Raw genomic sequence first — 18,207 nt, 5'->3', positions numbered from 1 at the left:
AGGTTAGGTGTAGATTAAAGGCACAAATGATGTTTTCATGAGGCCTAAACAAATAAGTAAATAACTATTGGTTTCAGCTCCAGCATGCGTTTCAGTGTTTCACACTAACAATAAAAATAATTACACACTATCATGACTTCTTCTACATGCCATTTGCTTATGACCATTCTACCCCTTTCTAAATAGCAAAATATAAACAGAATGGGGGTGTTAAAAGTCATTTTACCATCATTCATACATCCCTACAACTTAAAACTCATAATTTTGTTCCCTCACACATTCTTCTAAAGTGTTTCATGTCACAGAATTTAAGGGATATACAACTAAGCACCAAACCACTATATATAACACATGATTTTGAGTGAACACCAACATACTAAGAAAGTAAGAATGCCACAGAAAACTTCATATCTTCTCATTCTAACCTTACTCTTCTACACGACTTTAGGAGCTCAAGATCGGGCCCCACACGGGCTAGCTCACGAGAACCTAATTGCATTATCACCATCTGCTTATAGTTTCTTCCACCCGAATCAACAACTGGGCGTTTTACACTCTTGTGAATACTCTAACTGCTCACCATTGCCTCTAGCTGCTACGGTTGAGTCAACTTTAGCACACGAAAGCAAAGCGGGCCGGGCCAAAGTAGGAGCCGGATGCATTGCTGCTATAATTTTTGGTTTTGTATTTCTAATTCTCCTAGCCATGGGTGCCTACTACGTGGTTACAACCCGTCGGACCAATTTCAGAAAAAACAATAGTACAGTTATACCATCAGCTTAATGTACTAGTACAACTAAGTTTTAGGCAATTTACGACTTGTCTATCACTCTTAATTTCCTCCTTAATCTAGAATAATATATGTATGCAAATATGTAATTCGTTGTCAATGATTAATGAATGTAGTTAAAGTTTAACATTGATTTATCGATGACGATTGAAACGAGTGAGATACAAGTCATAAAAAGACATACATTAGCTTGCCATTGCAAGCATTTGATGGAAGTTTATGTAATGAAACATCTACCAGCGCCGCGAACTAAGAGCCTGAATAGCCGGTCAAAAATCTGATCCACTGATTTGTTCCAATAGTGTGCAATTTCAATTTTCTTCCCAGAAACGGGCTCTTTCACCTGTGATTATTACACAAGTTTCAAACCATCAAATTTATTCAAAATCTACAAAACAACAGGCTTAGCAACTAGGGGTGTCCAACGTATTGAATTATTTGAATTTTGAAGTTTTGAAGCTGGATTTGAATTTGAGTCGATTACTGAATCTGAATGAGATTTGAAAGTTTGAAGCTAGATTCCAATCCAATTCAAATTTCGATTGCTGAACCCAAATCCAACCGATTCAAATTTCGAGTTTTCGGAGCCTGATTCGAACATTGAGCACCCCTGCTCGACAAATTGCTCCAGAAATCACAATGAAACTACAAACCATTAAACGAAGTAACAAAACTAAATAAACTAGAAACCAAATGCATAAAAATAAAGCTGATTATTGAATTAGGGATTTAATTATTTACACATTTAGTGAGAATATGCATAACTTGAATCCGTGGAATCTAAATTCCCAAATTCGACAACTGGAATTGAATCACATATAAATATTTAAAAACCAAACTTGAATCAGAAATTCGAATGCGATTCAGATCAACTAACAATTTATCGAGTCTGATTGGATTACCGAACACCCGTATTATAAACTATGAAACCTAGATTGGCGTATGTATAAGTAAACATATCAGACAATTGCAATTACTTATACAAAATAACGACGCACAATCACAATTGACATATTGAAATAACTGTGTAAAATATTACCGGAGATTTAGGAGGCTGATTGTGTGAAAGAGTCCGGTAGATGTCTCTCCGTGAATACGCTTCCCAGGGCAGCCCCCAGGAGACGCTCCTGCAATAATAATAATTGATGCGTATAAACATGAATGAATGTATATATATATATGAAAATAGATAGAGAAGAGTAAGGTACCTGAGCAAGATCATGGCTCAAGCTTCGTAACAAACAAAGGGGGAAATAAATGCTTCTTTCTCTTCTGGTGTTCGATGAAGAAATATAAGTTTCACTTAACGTCCTCAGACTTTTACTTTGATGCATTTGTGACCCATATTGCAAAATGAATATACAACACTATTGTGGCTGGCTAAACTAACTATCAATATTCTCTTTCGTTATATTAATTATACTATATATAATTAACAACTTTAGAATTTTTTATTAGTTTTATTTGTTTTTTTATTAAAATCATTTATCCAATTATTATGGTTGTTGCCAAGTTTCTTAATGCTTTGGAATTTAGAAAAGCCATGCAAGTTCAAGCCACACATGAAGCAAAATATTTTGGTATTTATTTTTTGTTGTTGTGTAGAACTCCATTCTTCATAAATATTTTTTTTGTTTCTTTTTTGTGTTTTTAGTTATTTTATATGTGTTTTTTTAGTTTAAATATATTGATATATATAAGAGTTTTTGGTGCCGTAAATACGTCTTTGGGCCTCTTTACGACACTTTATTGGTGCAACACCGTTTTTTTGTTTTAGTTTTGGCATGTAACAAACGTAAAAAACCGATCGAATGCCAATTTTGTTTTTGTTTTGTATTTTTTTTTTGCTTTGTTTATTTCCGGTACCTTAAAAATTATGTCGGAAACTAACCGAAATCGTGTAGTCTTACCGCGTTTGTTTTAGCTCCAATATCGTAATGAACATAACGAAAACCAACCGAATGTTGTTTTGTTTTTTTAGTTCCGATATTGTAACGAAAGTGACGGAAACCGATCGAATATGTGTAGACTGAACGCCTCAACATTTGGGATCGACAATAGTCATGTTTTACCAACGCTCAAGTTTTACCAACCGACGTTATCTTATTGGTCCGCCTCAATTTTTTTTTGTTTAATTTTTTATATTAGTTCCGGTACAATAACGCACGTAACTGAAGCTGACCGAATTCGTATCACCTTACCGCCTCAATGCTTGGATATAACCACCACTGGTTTTACTGACCTACCTGGCGCGTAAACCTCTAGTTAGATAATATTATAATTCTGGTCCTTAACAATCAAAGTGAGGAAAAAAGCGGAAACGTGAAATGTAGCATTTCTAGGATAAGAATTGTTCACGTTAGCGTGGAGATAACTTATCTCACTGTGAATAAAATGACTGATAATTCTTCCTTTCACATTTAATTACTTCGCTTGCTAATGAGTGAAATTTGGATTACTTGCATCAACAGTACTTGATTCTTTTCGAAGAAGATGCATCCGTTTTCGGTATAATGTTTTCATAAAGCCAGGTAATATTTAGAGACTAAATAGTAAACATACTATTTATATATCATAATAGTTTATAACTAAAACAGGTACTTGTCCGGTCTTTACCTCTCCCGCAGTCAAAAAGCAAAAAAAAAATAATAAAAAAATAACGTTTCAAGAGCACCCCCTCTCTTTCTCCCTTCCCTTTCTCACATAATCCGTTTTCGAGCGTTTTCACTAAAAATGCCTTTCCTATCACTTCCTCACATCAGCAACATCTCTTCACACTCTCCACCACGTTAGCCAAACACATACATTAAGAATGCTCTTATATTATTATTGTTTAAAACAATTACACTTACACTTGATTACATATGCAAATGAACACCTACCAGAATTTGTATAACAAACACACATATAACTGATAACTGAATTTGAACAGAATAATTACTTACTACTCTAACCATCTTCCACCAAACTCCAACAATGGCTTTGAAGAAACACTAAGTGACCCCGGGCAGATTACGGATAATCTGGGGGTTAAGTAGATGTTTCCCACGAGGGTTAGGTCCGGCAAAGATGGTTATTCTTCTAATGACCTGCAAAACAGACACCGTGAGCTCGTCACTGAGAATGGGGGGGGGGGGGGTTCCTCCTTGTGACCACCCTCCGGCGTGAGAATCAGACTAGATTGCTCTGAATATGTGTATATATTGAGAGAGATTGCTAGAGAAGATGAGATACAAGATAATCATACCGTTCCAAGGTGTTGGAGTATTTATAGCCGAAGGTAGGTTTCCAAGCAGGTACAGCCAGCTGTATAATATTCATTTTCTACCAACTGTGGGCTACGCACGTGCCATGCTGGTAGTTGGTGGGTAAGCAGCGGCTGATAGTGACATGGCCGGCTGTGTACTATTCCTTTTCCACCAACTGCAGGCTATGTACGTGCCACGACAAGGGTTGGTGAGTAGGCAGCGGCTGATAGTGACATTTTGTACTAGAGCGTGCTCCTCGTACTGTTGTCGGTGAGCTGTCACCCTGTGATTGGTTCATGGGCTGCTTTGGTCAGATCTTGTCTATTTTGTCCATACCTTGGCAGGTATAGTACAAAAGATCTTCCAGAAGCGTACGGACTGGCTCATTTGGGCGGGAGTATTCCCGCCTTGCTCATTCCTTCAGGTGACACTGAATTATTGAGTTAGTGCCTTGTGCGTGTAGCCTTGCTATTAGTGCGGGTAGCCTTCCCTGATGGCTTGTATCCGCAACTGCGGGAACAGGCTGGGTACTTCACCATTGGGAGGCTTTTCCTGCGGGAACAGCTGGCGTACTGCGCGTAAGGTCTTCATCTCTGAGCATGGTTGGTCTTGCGGAACCAGTTGGTCCTTGCGCAGACGTCCCTCTTCAAGGTGAGTCTTGCGGGTCCAACTGGGCTCTGCTGGGACCTACCTCTTCAAGTCCCCCCAGTCCAATGTTCTTCTCATGAATTGTTAATGAGGTGAACTTTTGGACTTAAGCAAGGGGTTTTGAAAAGGGTTTTTAGTTTTAAGGTTTTCCGTGGGGATTCTTCCCACGGTTTTCCTAATGTCACGCAGAATTTCCCACTTTTCTGCTTGATCTTTGGGTATGATGCGGGTAGGTGTGTAACCTCCTCGCAAGTCAGGAGCGTTGAGTTTCAGTTGTATATGTTCACGAGGTTTTGGTAGTTTGACATAGTGATCAATTATGTTTAAACAACCAATTCCATCTTGGAGCATCAAACAATCTAGTTCTCAATGTTCCCGCTATGCGGGGATGTTATATCCCTTTCCACAAGCATGGCCCAGAAGATCCTTCTTGGTTTCAATTCCCTGCGAGTGCTAAGTATGTGAAGGGTTTCGCCTTGACACTGTACCCGCACTCGTCTTATAGTTACTTTACTTCCAAGGTATTCTTGGCTTCAATTCCCTGCGGGTGCTAAGTATGTGAAGGGTTTTGCCTTAACACTGTACCCGCACCCGTCTTATAGTTACTTGGTTGCCAAGGTAAGGGGGTGTATTCCCTCTTATTTTTGAATCTTTTTGAAATTCGAAGAGTTGGTGAAAGGATAAGAACAGTCCAAACTGTTGAAGGGACGTTAGCGTCGTCCGACGGTTTCTTCTGACAGTTTCAGGATGTGCAGGAAGTTATGGTGACGTGACGGTATATGGTCATTCCAGACGCTTTTTTAGGCGCGTGGACGCGAGTTTTCGGGCGCGTGGGCGCGAATTTTACGGCACGCGTCCTTTCAACAGCTGTTGCCAGCTTGCTCTTTCCACGTGTCATAGTTTCATTGCACCTGCGCTCTCTCTCTCCTCCGCATTAAATTCATCGCATTCATTGCGATGAGTATATAAAGGGGGAGAGGGTGCATCTTAATCCACACCTTCACTTCACTCTTCTTCTAAACGATTTCCGGCGAATACTCTAACTTTTGTCGAGCATTCTCCTGAAATCGTTCCTTCTTTGCATCTAAAACATGTCTACTCATGATCTTGAGGCTACCGCCGAGGAGTCTGACGTGTATGCCGAGAACCCATCGTCCACTTCTGATAAGAACGATAAGAGTACTGCTGGCGAGTGCCAGTGTGCTCTTCCCCTCGACCTCTATCAGTACATCGTCAGGAAGTTCATGCTCGAACCTTTCGAGCCTGAGTTTCCTGCGTCTCATCAGACGGTGTACGATGCCCCCAAAGGCAAGATAGGGGTATATGCTGCATTCTTCGTCTATGGGAATCTCAGGTTCCCATTGACGAAGTTTGTATACCGTGTTTTGGAGAGACACGGTGTGCACCTGACGGAGGTACACCCAATGGCGATCGCCAAGATCCGCCATTTTGAATGGGTGTGCCTCATTCTGGGTGTGGAGCCCCATGTCGACCGCCTGATGACCTTCTACTCCTGGAGGTGCATCCAAGGCTGGTACACCTTGGTCACCCGGATCAAAGGTTTGAAGATTTGTGCTACCGAGCGCAGTCTTCGGTCTTGGAAGCGGGAGTTCTTCTACATCTCTGCTCGTGTCGTCCCTATTGCGATGACATTCAAGAACGGGAGAGCACTCCCCAGCCTTCACGCCTCCAACTACCAGGAGGCGGAATAGTTTGCCAAGATATCCCGGATCCAGACTCCGGTTTACCGCTTCGCGGAGTCTGGGATGGTGATGCTCGGTATGAGCCGGGTGTGGAAAGATGCCGGGGCGGAAGCGCCACAGATTCCCATCGTCCTCGAATACGGTTTGAACTCTATCCCTTACGGTATGCTTCATATTGTTTGCTAATTTAGGGTTTTTGTTCTAACCAGTTCTCTTTTTATTTTCAGAGGGAAACAACTTGCAGTCTCTTCTGCAGCCACGGGAGAGCGGTGGTCCCGCTCGGTTGGGTACTCGTGCTCTTGACGAGAACGAGTTGCCCATCCTTGAGCAGACGGTGGATCGGTTTGTGGAGGCCTACCCGCTAGGCCACGAGATACTGAGCGCCACGCGGCCAGGTAAAAGATTATTTAACCCTCGCCCTCTCAATGCTGAAACCTCTGCTGGAATTCCTCTAATTTTGTCTTCTGATGAGGAATCCGCAGATGGTCCTTTCTTCGCAAGGAAGAAGAAGGCTGCTGGCGGGAAGGGCAAGGCGAAGGTTGCCTCCACTGCCGATCAGGGGAACCGGTCTGAGTCGGAGACCGAAAGTGAGGAGGCGGCGGGGAACCCTGGTGGTGGTGAGACCACTGCTTCGGAGGTTGAGACAGCTGTCACCTCCGGGCAGCCCAGTACAACGACGGTGACCGGCGTGAAGAGGCCGGCTCCATCGGGTTTGTCCCCGCCTGTTCGCACCTTCAAGCTCAAGAGGACTCGTAAGTATAAACTTCATTTACTTTAACTTCATATCTTTCTGCCATTATATTTAAATATGTTTTCATGCAGGCGTGGATGCAACCGCATTCCAGAGTGGAACGGGAAGGAGCAGCTCTGGACCCACGACGGTAGGTTTGGTCAACCTACCCGAGGCGATGACCCAGGCGGCTACGCCTGTTTGCAGTATTGGTTCAGTTGCTCATCCCGTTGAGGCAACTGTTCCAACTGTAACATCATCCCCGCCGGCTGTCAGTGCCATCTTCACGGAATCCTTCACTGAGCCGGCGGTGGTTTCTTCTGCGGGTTCTTCCGCGGCGACTGCCACGGTTGTGAGTTCACCTCCGTTGGTTTCTACCGCGGCGGCCTCCACCATGCCTCCGGCACCGGCGACCGCGGCCAGTCCTTCAGGTATGTTCGAGGTTGGGGCGTCTAGCCAATCTTTGCCTCCTTCCCGTCTCCTTGACCTTTTGGATGGATATCCCTTAGGTTCAGGTGATGGGTTTGGTGGCTATCGGCCTGTTGTCGACCCTACAGGTTCGTGGGGTTATCTTGGCCTTATATCCCTTTCATCATTTTCTCTTTGTAACTGTTTTTTGTTTTATTGCAGTTCGTGATTCCAACGAGGTGTACGCTCCTCGGTGGAGTATCCGCCGGGGAACGACCCTCCGGACTGCTACGGATTGCGTCGAATGGGCGCGCCACGCCGCCCCAAGCGGTGCGCTGGGTGAAGCCATGGCCAGCTACCAGGAGGGTAGGCTGTCCAACGAGCTCCGAATCCTCCTTGCCCGGATGCAGCCGCGCGTCGAGCTACTTTGTCGTGAAAACGACAAGTTAAAGACGGCGCGTAGCCTGGAAGTGGCTCAGGCGCGGGCTATCCGGGAGGAGAATAAGAGGCTTGCCGCTGTTGCTGCGGAAAAGGAGAAGGCCTTCAAGGCCCTCGAGGTTGAAGTTCAGGCCCGGCTCGAGGCCCGTTCCAAGGCTGCCCAAGCTGTTAACGAACAGCTTCGGCTGGCTAAGGAAACTGCACCGAGAATGAGGAGCTTAAAGCCAAATTAGAGAGGCTCCAACAGGCTCATGATGCCTTGGCCATGGAAGACGCCAAGAAGTTCCAAGAGATCCTGGACCAGAGGGGCATGCTTGACCACACTGAGCGTAAGCTGAAGGGCGTCGAAGAGGCTGCAGCTAAAGATGTGTTGCTTGCCAACCTTACTAAGAACGAAGCCGAACGCGCCCGTGATGAAGCTCAAGCTGCCCTCCAGGAGGCTCTGGTTACCAAGGAATGGCTTCTTCGAGAAGCATTGTCTCAGGTATGCGCAGTTTCACAATTTCTTTACGCTTTTCCTTTGAAGAGTTTTTGATATACTTTTTTGTAGGTTGTGCATCGGGTTCTTACGAACACATCATATGACGATGCCATGAGCGCAGCCCTCAACGCTTCCCATGAGGATGGGGAAAAGGCTGGCTTCTTGCTTGGTCTAGGGTTTGTTGAGAAGGGCATCCCGCCTTCCAACTTCCCTCTATATGATGTGGATACTGAAGCTGCTTATGACCAAGCAGTGAACCAGTACGCTGCCTTCCCGCATCCGGTGGTGGAGAAGGTGAAGGAGATTACTGCTGCTGATGATGGGCTAGCTATCCTCAAGGCTTTCCTTGAACCGCCACACTCTACTGATGGTGCGGGTTCAAGTGGGAGTGGTCCTGAAGCTTGATCCTTTAGATCCCTTCCCACTGTTAGAACAGATTTTTATTTTGTACAGATTTATATTCTTGTACGCGGGTATGTGCCCAGCTATTCTTGTAATACTTGAATTTTTATGGAATATAAATCTTTTGTTAATGCCTTGCCTTGTAAACCTTATATGTTTTGCTCATGCATATTCTAGTTTAACTTGGCAATTTCCTAAGTACTTTGGATAAGTTAACCTTTCAACGTGGCAGATAATAGGTTAAAGTTCTGCTTCCTCTTTCGTGATTGTGCGGGTAAGATCGTCACTTTCACTTAGTAGGATGGCTAAACTTTACCTCTATCTGACCTGCGTGGAGGTTTTCCTCATCTTTTCCTTAGAAATTTTCTAAGTGTTTTGAATAAGTTAACCTTTCGACGCGCGGTTGTTAATAGGTTAATGTTTAGTTTCCTCTATCATAATTGTGCGGGTAGGACCGTCACTTTCATTTAGTGGGATGACCAAACCTCACCTATAACTGACCTGCGTGAAGGTTTTCCTTATCTTTTCCTTAGAAATTTTTACCGTTTTTTGTGTTTATGCGGGTTTTGCCGCCTTCCACACGCAACGACTTACTTCTTCCCATATTTATGCGGTGAATACCGGCATATCAGTGTGGGAAGTTCATAAGTATAAAGGTAAGGCTATCAACACAATGTGAAAGGAGAATCATTTCCATTAGAAGTGGCTCTAGGCCTTTTCTTTATAAGTTTGGAATTGATCTACATGTAACATTTGCGTAATTGAGCTCCATTCCATGTTCTGGGGATGGGGGTGCCATCGAGCCTTTTGAGTCGGTATGCGTTCTTTCCCAAAACTTCTTTGATAATGTATGGCCCTTCCCAGACCGGGGCCAGCTTTCCTGGGCGCTCTTGGTTCGAAGCCTCGTTGTTACGCAATATGTAGTCTCCCACATTGAAGTTGCAGAGTTTTACCCGCGTGTTGTAGTACTTTTGCATTTGTCGCTTGTAATTCTCTTCACGCACTGCGGCTAAGTCTCTGCGTTCTTCGGTTAGCATAAGGTCTAACCGTCTTTCCGCATCATTGTCTTCTGGCTGAATCAAGACCCTTGGTGAGGGTAGACCGATTTCGACCGGGACCATGGCTTCAGTGCCATAAGTGAGGCTGAACGGGGTTTCTCCCGTACTGGCCTTTTTCAGCGTTCTGTTTGCCCAAAGGACGTGTGGAACTTCGTCCACCCAGCCGGATCTGTGTTCCAAGAGTCTTTTCTTTATGCCGTCGATGATGCTCTTATTTGCTCTTTCCACCTCACCATTACCCTGCGGGTGCGCCACTGAGGTAAAGGTGTGGGTGATTTGAAGTTCTTCCAGCCACTTTTGTAGCTTCTTGTCAGCAACGTTGGTGCCGTTATCGCTCACCAAAGTCTGTGGAAGTCCAAAACGACAAATAATAAATTCCCAAATAAATTTTTTGATATTTTTTGCGGTTGTTTGGGCTAAGGGTTTTGTTCTATCCACTTGGTGAAGTAGTCGATGGCTACCACTAGAAACTGAACGTTCCCTGCTGCTGTGGGAAATGGGCCTGTCACATCGATGGCCCACTTCTGAAATGGCCATGAAGAGGTGACTGGAACAAGTTCATTCTTCGGGCGATGCGTGTTGGGTGCGTAGAGCTGGCAAGACTTACACTTTCTGATGTATGCCAGCGCATCCGTATGCATCCCCTGCCAAAAGTATCCCGCGTTGTTTAGCTTAGCTACAACAGCGCGTGGACCTGCGTGTACTCCACAGATGCCCTCGTGTACTTCCCTTAAGAGGTAGCCGGCATCTTGGTTGTCCACGCATCTTAGGAGTGGACCAAGAAAGTTACGTCTGTAAAGGATGTCATCTATAAGTTGATAGTTCAGTGCTTTACAGCGTATTTTTCTTGCATGTATTTTTGACTCTGGTAGTATACCCGCTGCAAGGTAATTTATTATGGGTGTCATCCACGTTTCTGTACCGGTTTGGATGACATAGATTTCCTTGTGCGGGACTGATGGTGCTCCAAGGAGTTCAATGCGGATGTCCTTTCCTAAGTGGGTGAAGGCTAACGATGCAAGCTTGCTTAACGCATCCGCAGATTTGTTTTCGCTACGCTTGACGTGTATGACTTTACATCATTAAACTCGCGCATAAGGGTTTTTTCTTGTGCGAGGTACAGGGCCATTGTGTCGTTCACGGCCGTGTACGTCCCGTTTATTTGGTTGGCTACTAACATGGAATCCACGTGGGCTTCCAAGTTTTTCACTCCCATCTTACGCGCAATTCTCAGCCCGGCCAAGAATGCTTCATACTCTGCTTCGTTATTCGTACTTGGAAAATCCAGTTGAATAGCGTAAGTGTATTCCTGGCCTGCTGGGTTGGTTAGTTTCAACCCTGCGTCTGAACTCTCGTTGCTGGCTGCTCCATCAGTGTAGAGTCGCCAGACATCATCGATGTCCTGTGCTGGGGAGGGTTGAGCCTCCTCCTGGCACTCTTTCTCCCGCGAAGCGGGGACTTCTGCAATAAAGTCGGCCAAGACCTGGCCTTTTATGGCTGGCCTCGGCTTGTACTTTATCGCGTATTCTCCCCATTCTATTGCCCATTTGGCTAGGCGTCCCGACAATTCGGGTTTGCCTAGAACGTTTGCAAGTTTGAAGTTGGTGAGAACGGTGATTGGGTGACCTTGGAAATATCGTCTTAGCTTGCGTGAAGCATGTACAAGTGCTAAGACTAATTTTTCCAGGGTAGAGTACCGGGTTTCTACGTCTGTTAGGACACGGCTAACATAGTAGATTGGCATCTGGATGCCTTTTCGCTCTACTAGCAGGACTGCCCCGGTTGCTCTATCTGTGGCGGAGAGGTATAGGATTAATTCCTCCCCCGCTTCTGGTGCCGTGAGCGTTGGGAGTTCGATCAAGCGTGACCGAATTTCCTGAAAAGCTGCTTCCGCTTCTGGTGTCCAGCGGAAGTGCGTTTTCTTTAAGCAGTTTCTTAATGTTGACACGAATGGAAACGACCTATCCGCATGGTTTGCCAAAAAGCGGTTAAGTGCGACTAGTCGTCCATTCAGTGTCTAAGCTTGCTTGATGGTAGTAGGTGATTCCATTTTGATAATGGCTTCGACCTTTTCAGGGTTCGCTCTGAAGCCATCTTTAGTAACGATGACTCCTAAGAACTTCCCTTCTTCCATCCCAAAGGAACACTTTCTCGGATTGAGCTTCATGTTTATCTTCCTGAGCGTGTTGAAAGTTTCTTCGATGTCTTTCAACATCGCTTCTGGGTCAGGGCTTTTGACGACCAAGTCATCCATGTAGACTTCCAAGTTCCTCCCAATTTGGGCATGGAACTCTTTGTCCATCAGGCGTTGGTATGTGGACCCGGCATTCTTAAGTCCGAATGGCATCATTTGATAACAAAATGTGCCATCGGGCGTCCGAAAAGCGGTTTTGTCCTGATTGTCAACGGCCATGTGAATTTGATGGTATCCCTTATACGCATCAAGGAAGCATTTAAGGCGAAATGGTGCTAACGAATCTACCTTAAGATCAATTTCGGGTAACGGGTAACAATCTTTGGGGCATGCTTTGTTTAAGTCTTTGAAATCTATGCACATGCGCCATTGTTTGTTAGACTTCGGTACCATAACGGGATTTGCAACCCATGTTTGATATCTGCTAACGCGTACGATGCCCGCGTCAAGGAGTTCCTTAACTTGGGTTCTACACGCGTTAGCTTGTTCCGCCCCCATTACTCTGCGCTTTTGTATGACTGGCGTAAAAGCCGGGTCACACTTGAGCTTATGCTCTGCCTTACTTCGAGGTACACCAGTCATGTCAGCTGGTGTCCACGCGAAGATGTCAACGTTTTTCTGTAGTAAGCGTTTGAGTAAGGTGCGCGTAGGATCAGTGACTGTTGGGCCAATGGTGATGGCCTGGTCAGGGTATTTGCCATTGAGGGCCCATTTTTCTGGTTCGGTGATGGTTGGTTTAGCCATCTTTGGTTTGGGTTTAGATGAGACAGATGCGATGCATACCTGGGGAATACCGGTGATCATCGCTACACCCTCAGCTGTTGGCCATCCCATCATGCCGTGGACTGAAGATACCACGGCATTGAATCTTGCCATCCCGTCTCTCCCGAAGAGAATGTCGTATGTGTGGTGTGGCTTCCTAATCACGACAAAGTCCACGTCTTCTGTGCGGGAGTGTTTCCCGTCTGTGAGAATGACGGGGAAAGATAGGATACCCAGGGGGTGTTTGTGCTGCCGTCGAACCCTTCCATCGAGGCGTAGACCGTTTCCAGGCGTTCCTTGTCTTCGTCATCTAGCTTGTCGAAGAACTGCCTGTACATAACCGTTGACGAGGCGCCGTTGTCAGCAAGAGTGCGGGAAGTGATGTAGTGCCCCAGCTGACTTTTGATGACGATAGGGCCTTCTTTGCTGGGTCCTCCTGGCACTCGCGGGAAGCGCACCTCAGCTTCCTTCCACGCGCATGGTTCTGTCGTTCGTCTTTTTCTTCCTCTGATGTTACTATGAACCATGTGGATGCTGATGTCAACGGGCTTTCGTCCGTTGCCTTTGTATCGGTTATCATTCCTCCCTCCATTATTGAGTGATGCCACAATGTGTGTAAGTCTTCCATCCTTGACGAATGTTTCAACAATATCTTTCAAGGATGTACACTCCTCAGTGTTGTGACCCTTTGTCCCGTGGAAGTCACAGGATTTGCTCTGATCCGCATTAAGTCGCTGCCGGATCATTGGAGCTTTCTGCCATGGGAGTTTTTCGGTGGCAAATATCTCCGTGACGCTTTTGGTGAGTGGCGTCCACCGGTGTTTTCGGCTTGATGGGTGCGTGTTATCCCTTCCGCCTACTAGAGGGCGAGAGCTGGATGAGGTGTCAAAGTTTACCCTTGACTGCCAAATACCTAGCTTCCTCTTTTTGTTTTGCCGGGCGGTCCGAACGTTGTTTTCTCTAGTCCTCTGCGTGTAGAGGTGTGTATTTTGGGGAAGATCCCTACCCAGTTGCTTCTCCATTTCGGCAAAGCGCTTGGCCGCCGTCATGATGGCATCCCATGTGGATGGCATGCCGTCCTTACCCGTCAACGTGTGGATAAGCTCTGGGTATTCGGCGCCCTGGATGAAAGCGGCGCGAACAAGATCTTCGCTTATGGTGCCCAGACTCAGCTTTTTGGAGTTGAAGCGAGTGATGAAGTCTAGTAAAGATTTATCTTCCTCTCTAACGCAGTTGAGGATCGTCCACTGCTTTTCAGTATATTTCCTCTGTTGACTGAAGTGTTGGCTGAACTTGTGTTGAAAATCCACCCAATCATAGATGTGGTGGACCGGTAAACGATCAAACCATGCACTGGCCGCTCCAACCAGCGTCATCTGGAACATATAACACCACGTGGGTTCCGTCCAGTTGCTGACGGTTTCCCCCGCTATGAATCTGTTCAAGTGATCGTCTGGGTCGGATATACCGTCATAAGTGCCTATGTTGGACATTTGTTTGGCACTCTTCGGGGAAATTGCTTCCGCAATGTCCCTTGCAAACTTGGATGTTCCCGCATTTGCAATAGTTGGTCTAAAGGTTTTGGAGAAGTCACGTGGGTTTCCACCCGCGTTTTTTGGTTTGAAGGTTTCTCCAAAATTCCTTCTCGGTTGGAAGTCCGTTTCCTTACGCTTCCCTTTCGCCCTATGGCGAGGGTTTGCGTCGCTGTCGGACTCCTCCCAATCATCGTCCAAGTACTCACACTCATTTCTCATGTTGAGCTGTTGTCGAGTGCTTCCGAATTCGTCAGCCTGTTGGAGTGAACGTAAGCGTTCATCCAACTCAGCTTGGAATTCCTTTTGACGTGCTTCCGCCCACGCTTTAACTTGATCAAGTGTTTGGCGGGGGAGCCTTGTCTGTTGTCTTTCCACCTGGGTATCAATGAATCCCAGGTGAGGATTGTTTACTGCACTTGCCCCGGCTTGGGTAGCCGGGGTAGTGTTCGTAAAATGTGTGTACTCGCCGGTGTTCCCCCCAGTAGCTGGGGTTGTGGTTACCGGGGTCTCTTGGTCACTCGCTGGCCTTGGCACCGGAGTAACCATTTTTCCAGAAGTTTTGAAAAAACTGAGAATTAGTTCTAGCTTTTATGCACGGATGGCGCCAATGAAGAAACACTAAGTGACCCCGGGCAGATTACGGATAATCTGGGGGTTAAGTAGATGTTTCCCACGAGGGTTAGGTCCGGCAAAGATGGTTATTCTTCAAATGACCTTCAAAACAGACACCGTGAGCTCGTCACTGAGAAGGGGGGGTTCCTCCTTGTGACCACCCTCCGGCGTGAGAATCAGACTAGCTTGCTCTGAATATGTGTATATATTGAGAGAGATTGCTAGAGAAGATGAGATACAAGATAATCATACCGTTCCAAGGTGTTGGAGTATTTATAGCCGAATGTAGGTTTCCAAGCAGGTACAGCCAGCTGTATAATATTCCTTTTCTACCAACTGTGGGCTACGCACGTGCCATGCTGGTAGTTGGTGGGTAAGCAGCGGCTGATAGTGACATGGCCGGCTGTGTACTATTCCTTTTCCACCAACTGCAGGCTATGTACGTGCCACGACAAGGGTTGGTGAGTAGGCAGCGGCTGATAGTGACATTTTGTACTAGAGCGTGCTCCTCGTACTGTTGTCGGTGAGCTGTCACCCTGTGATTGGTTCATGGTCTGCTTTGGTCAGATCTTGTCTATTTTGTCCATACCTTGGCAGGTATAGTACAAAAGATCTTCCAGAAGCGTACGGACTGGCTCATTTGGGCGGGAGTATTCCCGCCTTGCTCATTCCTTCAGGTGACACTGAATTATTGAGTTAGTGCCTTGTGCGTGTAGCCTTGCTATTAGTGCGGGTAGCCTTCCCTGATGGCTTGTATCCGCAACTGCGGGAACAGGCGGGGTACTTCACCATTGGGAGGCTTTTCCTGCGGGAACAGCTGGCGTACTGCGCGTAAGGTCTTCATCTCTGAGCATGGTTGGTCTTGCGGAACCAGTTGGTCCTTGCGCAGACGTCCCTCTTCAAGGTGAGTCTTGCGGGTCCAACTGGGCTCTGCTGGGACCTACCTCTTCAGGCTTCCAACAACATTCTTCACCTTCTGATTACTTTCACCCGTTCCACCGCTAGAAACCGATTTCGATTACTCATTATCAACCATTTCTCCATACGCATTTCCACCTGCAAATCTCTCTCCAGTTTCCGCTTCAATTCCGTCACCTGCTCCTGCACCGGAAGTGGCTACCAATACCGCAACTGGTAATAAACCAATGAATGCTGGGAAGACGGCTGGAATTTTGATCGGAGTGGTTGCCGGTATGTGTGTTGTTGTTTTGGGAGTATTATTGTGCAAGAAACGGAAAGAGAATGTTCGACGATCGCAGGTAGCTAGGGTATCGAGGATTCTTTGTTCAGAGATATAATTACTTGATTGAATTTGAATTCACATTCGTGTTTTAGATCTGAATCACTACAAATTCAAGGCATCATTCAGTTTTCTCATGATCGAATATTGTTCGTTTGAATAATTCTTTCGATTAGTAACAGTTGTGGAATTAGCTGTTTAGTTTTAGATCATATGCATGTTGTTATTGGTAGGTAATGGTATCCACTTCTTTGTTTTTTTTGTTCGCAACAACTTGAATATACTAGTCTGAAAGTGTTTGTTTGATCCACAGTTGAAATTACATTGCAAATACCATTTGAATTTTCTCGAAGTGTTCTATGGAAATTGGCGCTTTTTATGAACCAATGGTTTCCTTTTATAACTCAACCTTGATCAAATATGTTGTACATAAAAAGAGTATATATTTTTTTGAACGACGACTTTTTTGTGTTTTAGTTCACTGTAATCTTTAGTTTGTAGAGTTTCGTTGCCCATTCTCACTAGGTTATGTTGTCTTAACGTACGGGTCCATGCTAACTTTAGAGTTTGGATTGGATGTACCTCGGGAAATTTAATAACTTAACGCCTTGTTCTTGAGTTTTTTAACTAAGGAAAGAAAAAGAAAAGAGAAGGAAGGATAAGAAAGGGAAAGGAATGAAAGGAAATTTTTTAATTAGGTGTGTTCTTGAGTTGGAAGAAAATTAGAGGAAAGGAAAGGATAATTATGTTAAAAAATAGTTATCCTTAGTAATCATCCCATTTTTAGGAGGATAACTTATTGGGAAAATACATTAATTTAATCATTCCTAACTCATCCTACTCCTTTCCTTTCCATTCTAAAAAAAAAACTCAAGAACACCCATTTTTTAATCATCCTTATTTTTCCTTTCCTTTCCCTCCTTTAAAAAAACTCAAGAACAGGACGTTAAGGATTTTGATATAGTTTAGAAATCTATATCATTTATATACTATTAAAAACAATATATATATATGACAAATTCACACACCCTAACACCACTTCTAAATTTACTCAATTTTGTTTATAATGTTACTTGAGCTCTCACAACTTAAATTTTAAACTTTTATAAGATATACATAAAGAAAACTAGTGGATTCTTACGCGCGTTGCGACGGAAACTCGTCAGCATATACCACCTACACACAACAATAGCAATAGCGAAAAGCAAACATAAATTAGAAAAAATTGCATGAAAACAAAACACCAGTGCATTGCTCTGGGAACTCTATGTGTTGCTGAAGCGCTAAAAAAACAAAGCCCGTCTAACATATGCAATTTTTTTCTTATGCTATGAAAAATCGGTTGGTATTGGTTCGATATCAAACGCAACCCCAATTGACATGGATAAAACGTATTACGTATGTTAAGTTAAGATGCTCTATTGAACAAGGAGCTAATATGTACAAAAGCAAAACTCTAGGGTTAAACAAAAAAAGATAAAACGTATTCCGTATGCTAAGTTAAGACGATTTTTTGAATAAGGAGCTAATATGTACAAAAGCAAAACTCTGTGTGACATTCATCAATTTCGGGTCTCGTTTGTATTCGTTTATCATGTGAACCGACCCATTTTGTAAACCAAAGCTTATGATATAATCAAAATGATGGATTTTATGTTACAATATTGTTTTACACTTGTTGGGTCTTGAAAACATTCTTTTTGGTCCTTAAAACTCCTTAAAATGACTTAAACCAAACTTTGGGGACTATTATTGCCATTTACCAAAAACTTGTTTGACCATTTCAACAATCACATGCATCTTTACCCTATTTGTATGAACCATACTCTTACCATTATAAAAGCAAGGCTCCATACACCATTTTGTATGTTCATCTTCTCCAAAATCTCTCTCAAATCCAAGTATTCATCTTCAACATTTTGTTATTTTGATTTCTTAAGGTCAACTAACTATAGTCT

The 18,207-nt window shown here is 44.5% G+C and overlaps 1 protein-coding gene and 1 long non-coding RNA gene across 2 annotated transcripts; one reads left to right on the top strand and one right to left on the bottom strand.

The window, feature by feature from the left end:
* Positions 1 to 390: 390 nt before the first annotated feature.
* Positions 391 to 783, top strand: LOC143614846 (uncharacterized). The gene has a single exon (XM_077088169.1). It carries the CDS (start codon positions 391 to 393, stop codon positions 781 to 783), a length of 393 nt encoding a protein of 130 aa, XP_076944284.1.
* An 81-nt stretch (positions 784 to 864) lies between these two features.
* Positions 865 to 1,881, bottom strand: LOC143614851 (uncharacterized). The gene is made up of 2 exons (XR_013150362.1): positions 1,830 to 1,881; positions 865 to 1,133 (listed from the first exon to the last, which is right to left on the bottom strand). It is a non-coding gene; the product is annotated as an uncharacterized LOC143614851 (long non-coding RNA).
* Positions 1,882 to 18,207: the final 16,326 nt, after the last annotated feature.

Source organism: Bidens hawaiensis, unplaced genomic scaffold (genome assembly GCF_021521415.1).
Source record: "Bidens hawaiensis isolate Kalapana, Puna unplaced genomic scaffold, B.hawaiensis_p1.1 tig00041212_1, whole genome shotgun sequence".
Classification (NCBI taxonomy): domain Eukaryota; kingdom Viridiplantae; phylum Streptophyta; class Magnoliopsida; order Asterales; family Asteraceae; genus Bidens; species Bidens hawaiensis.
The sequence above is the reverse complement of the archived record's forward strand: the minus strand, read 5'-3'. Positions and strand labels throughout refer to the sequence as shown.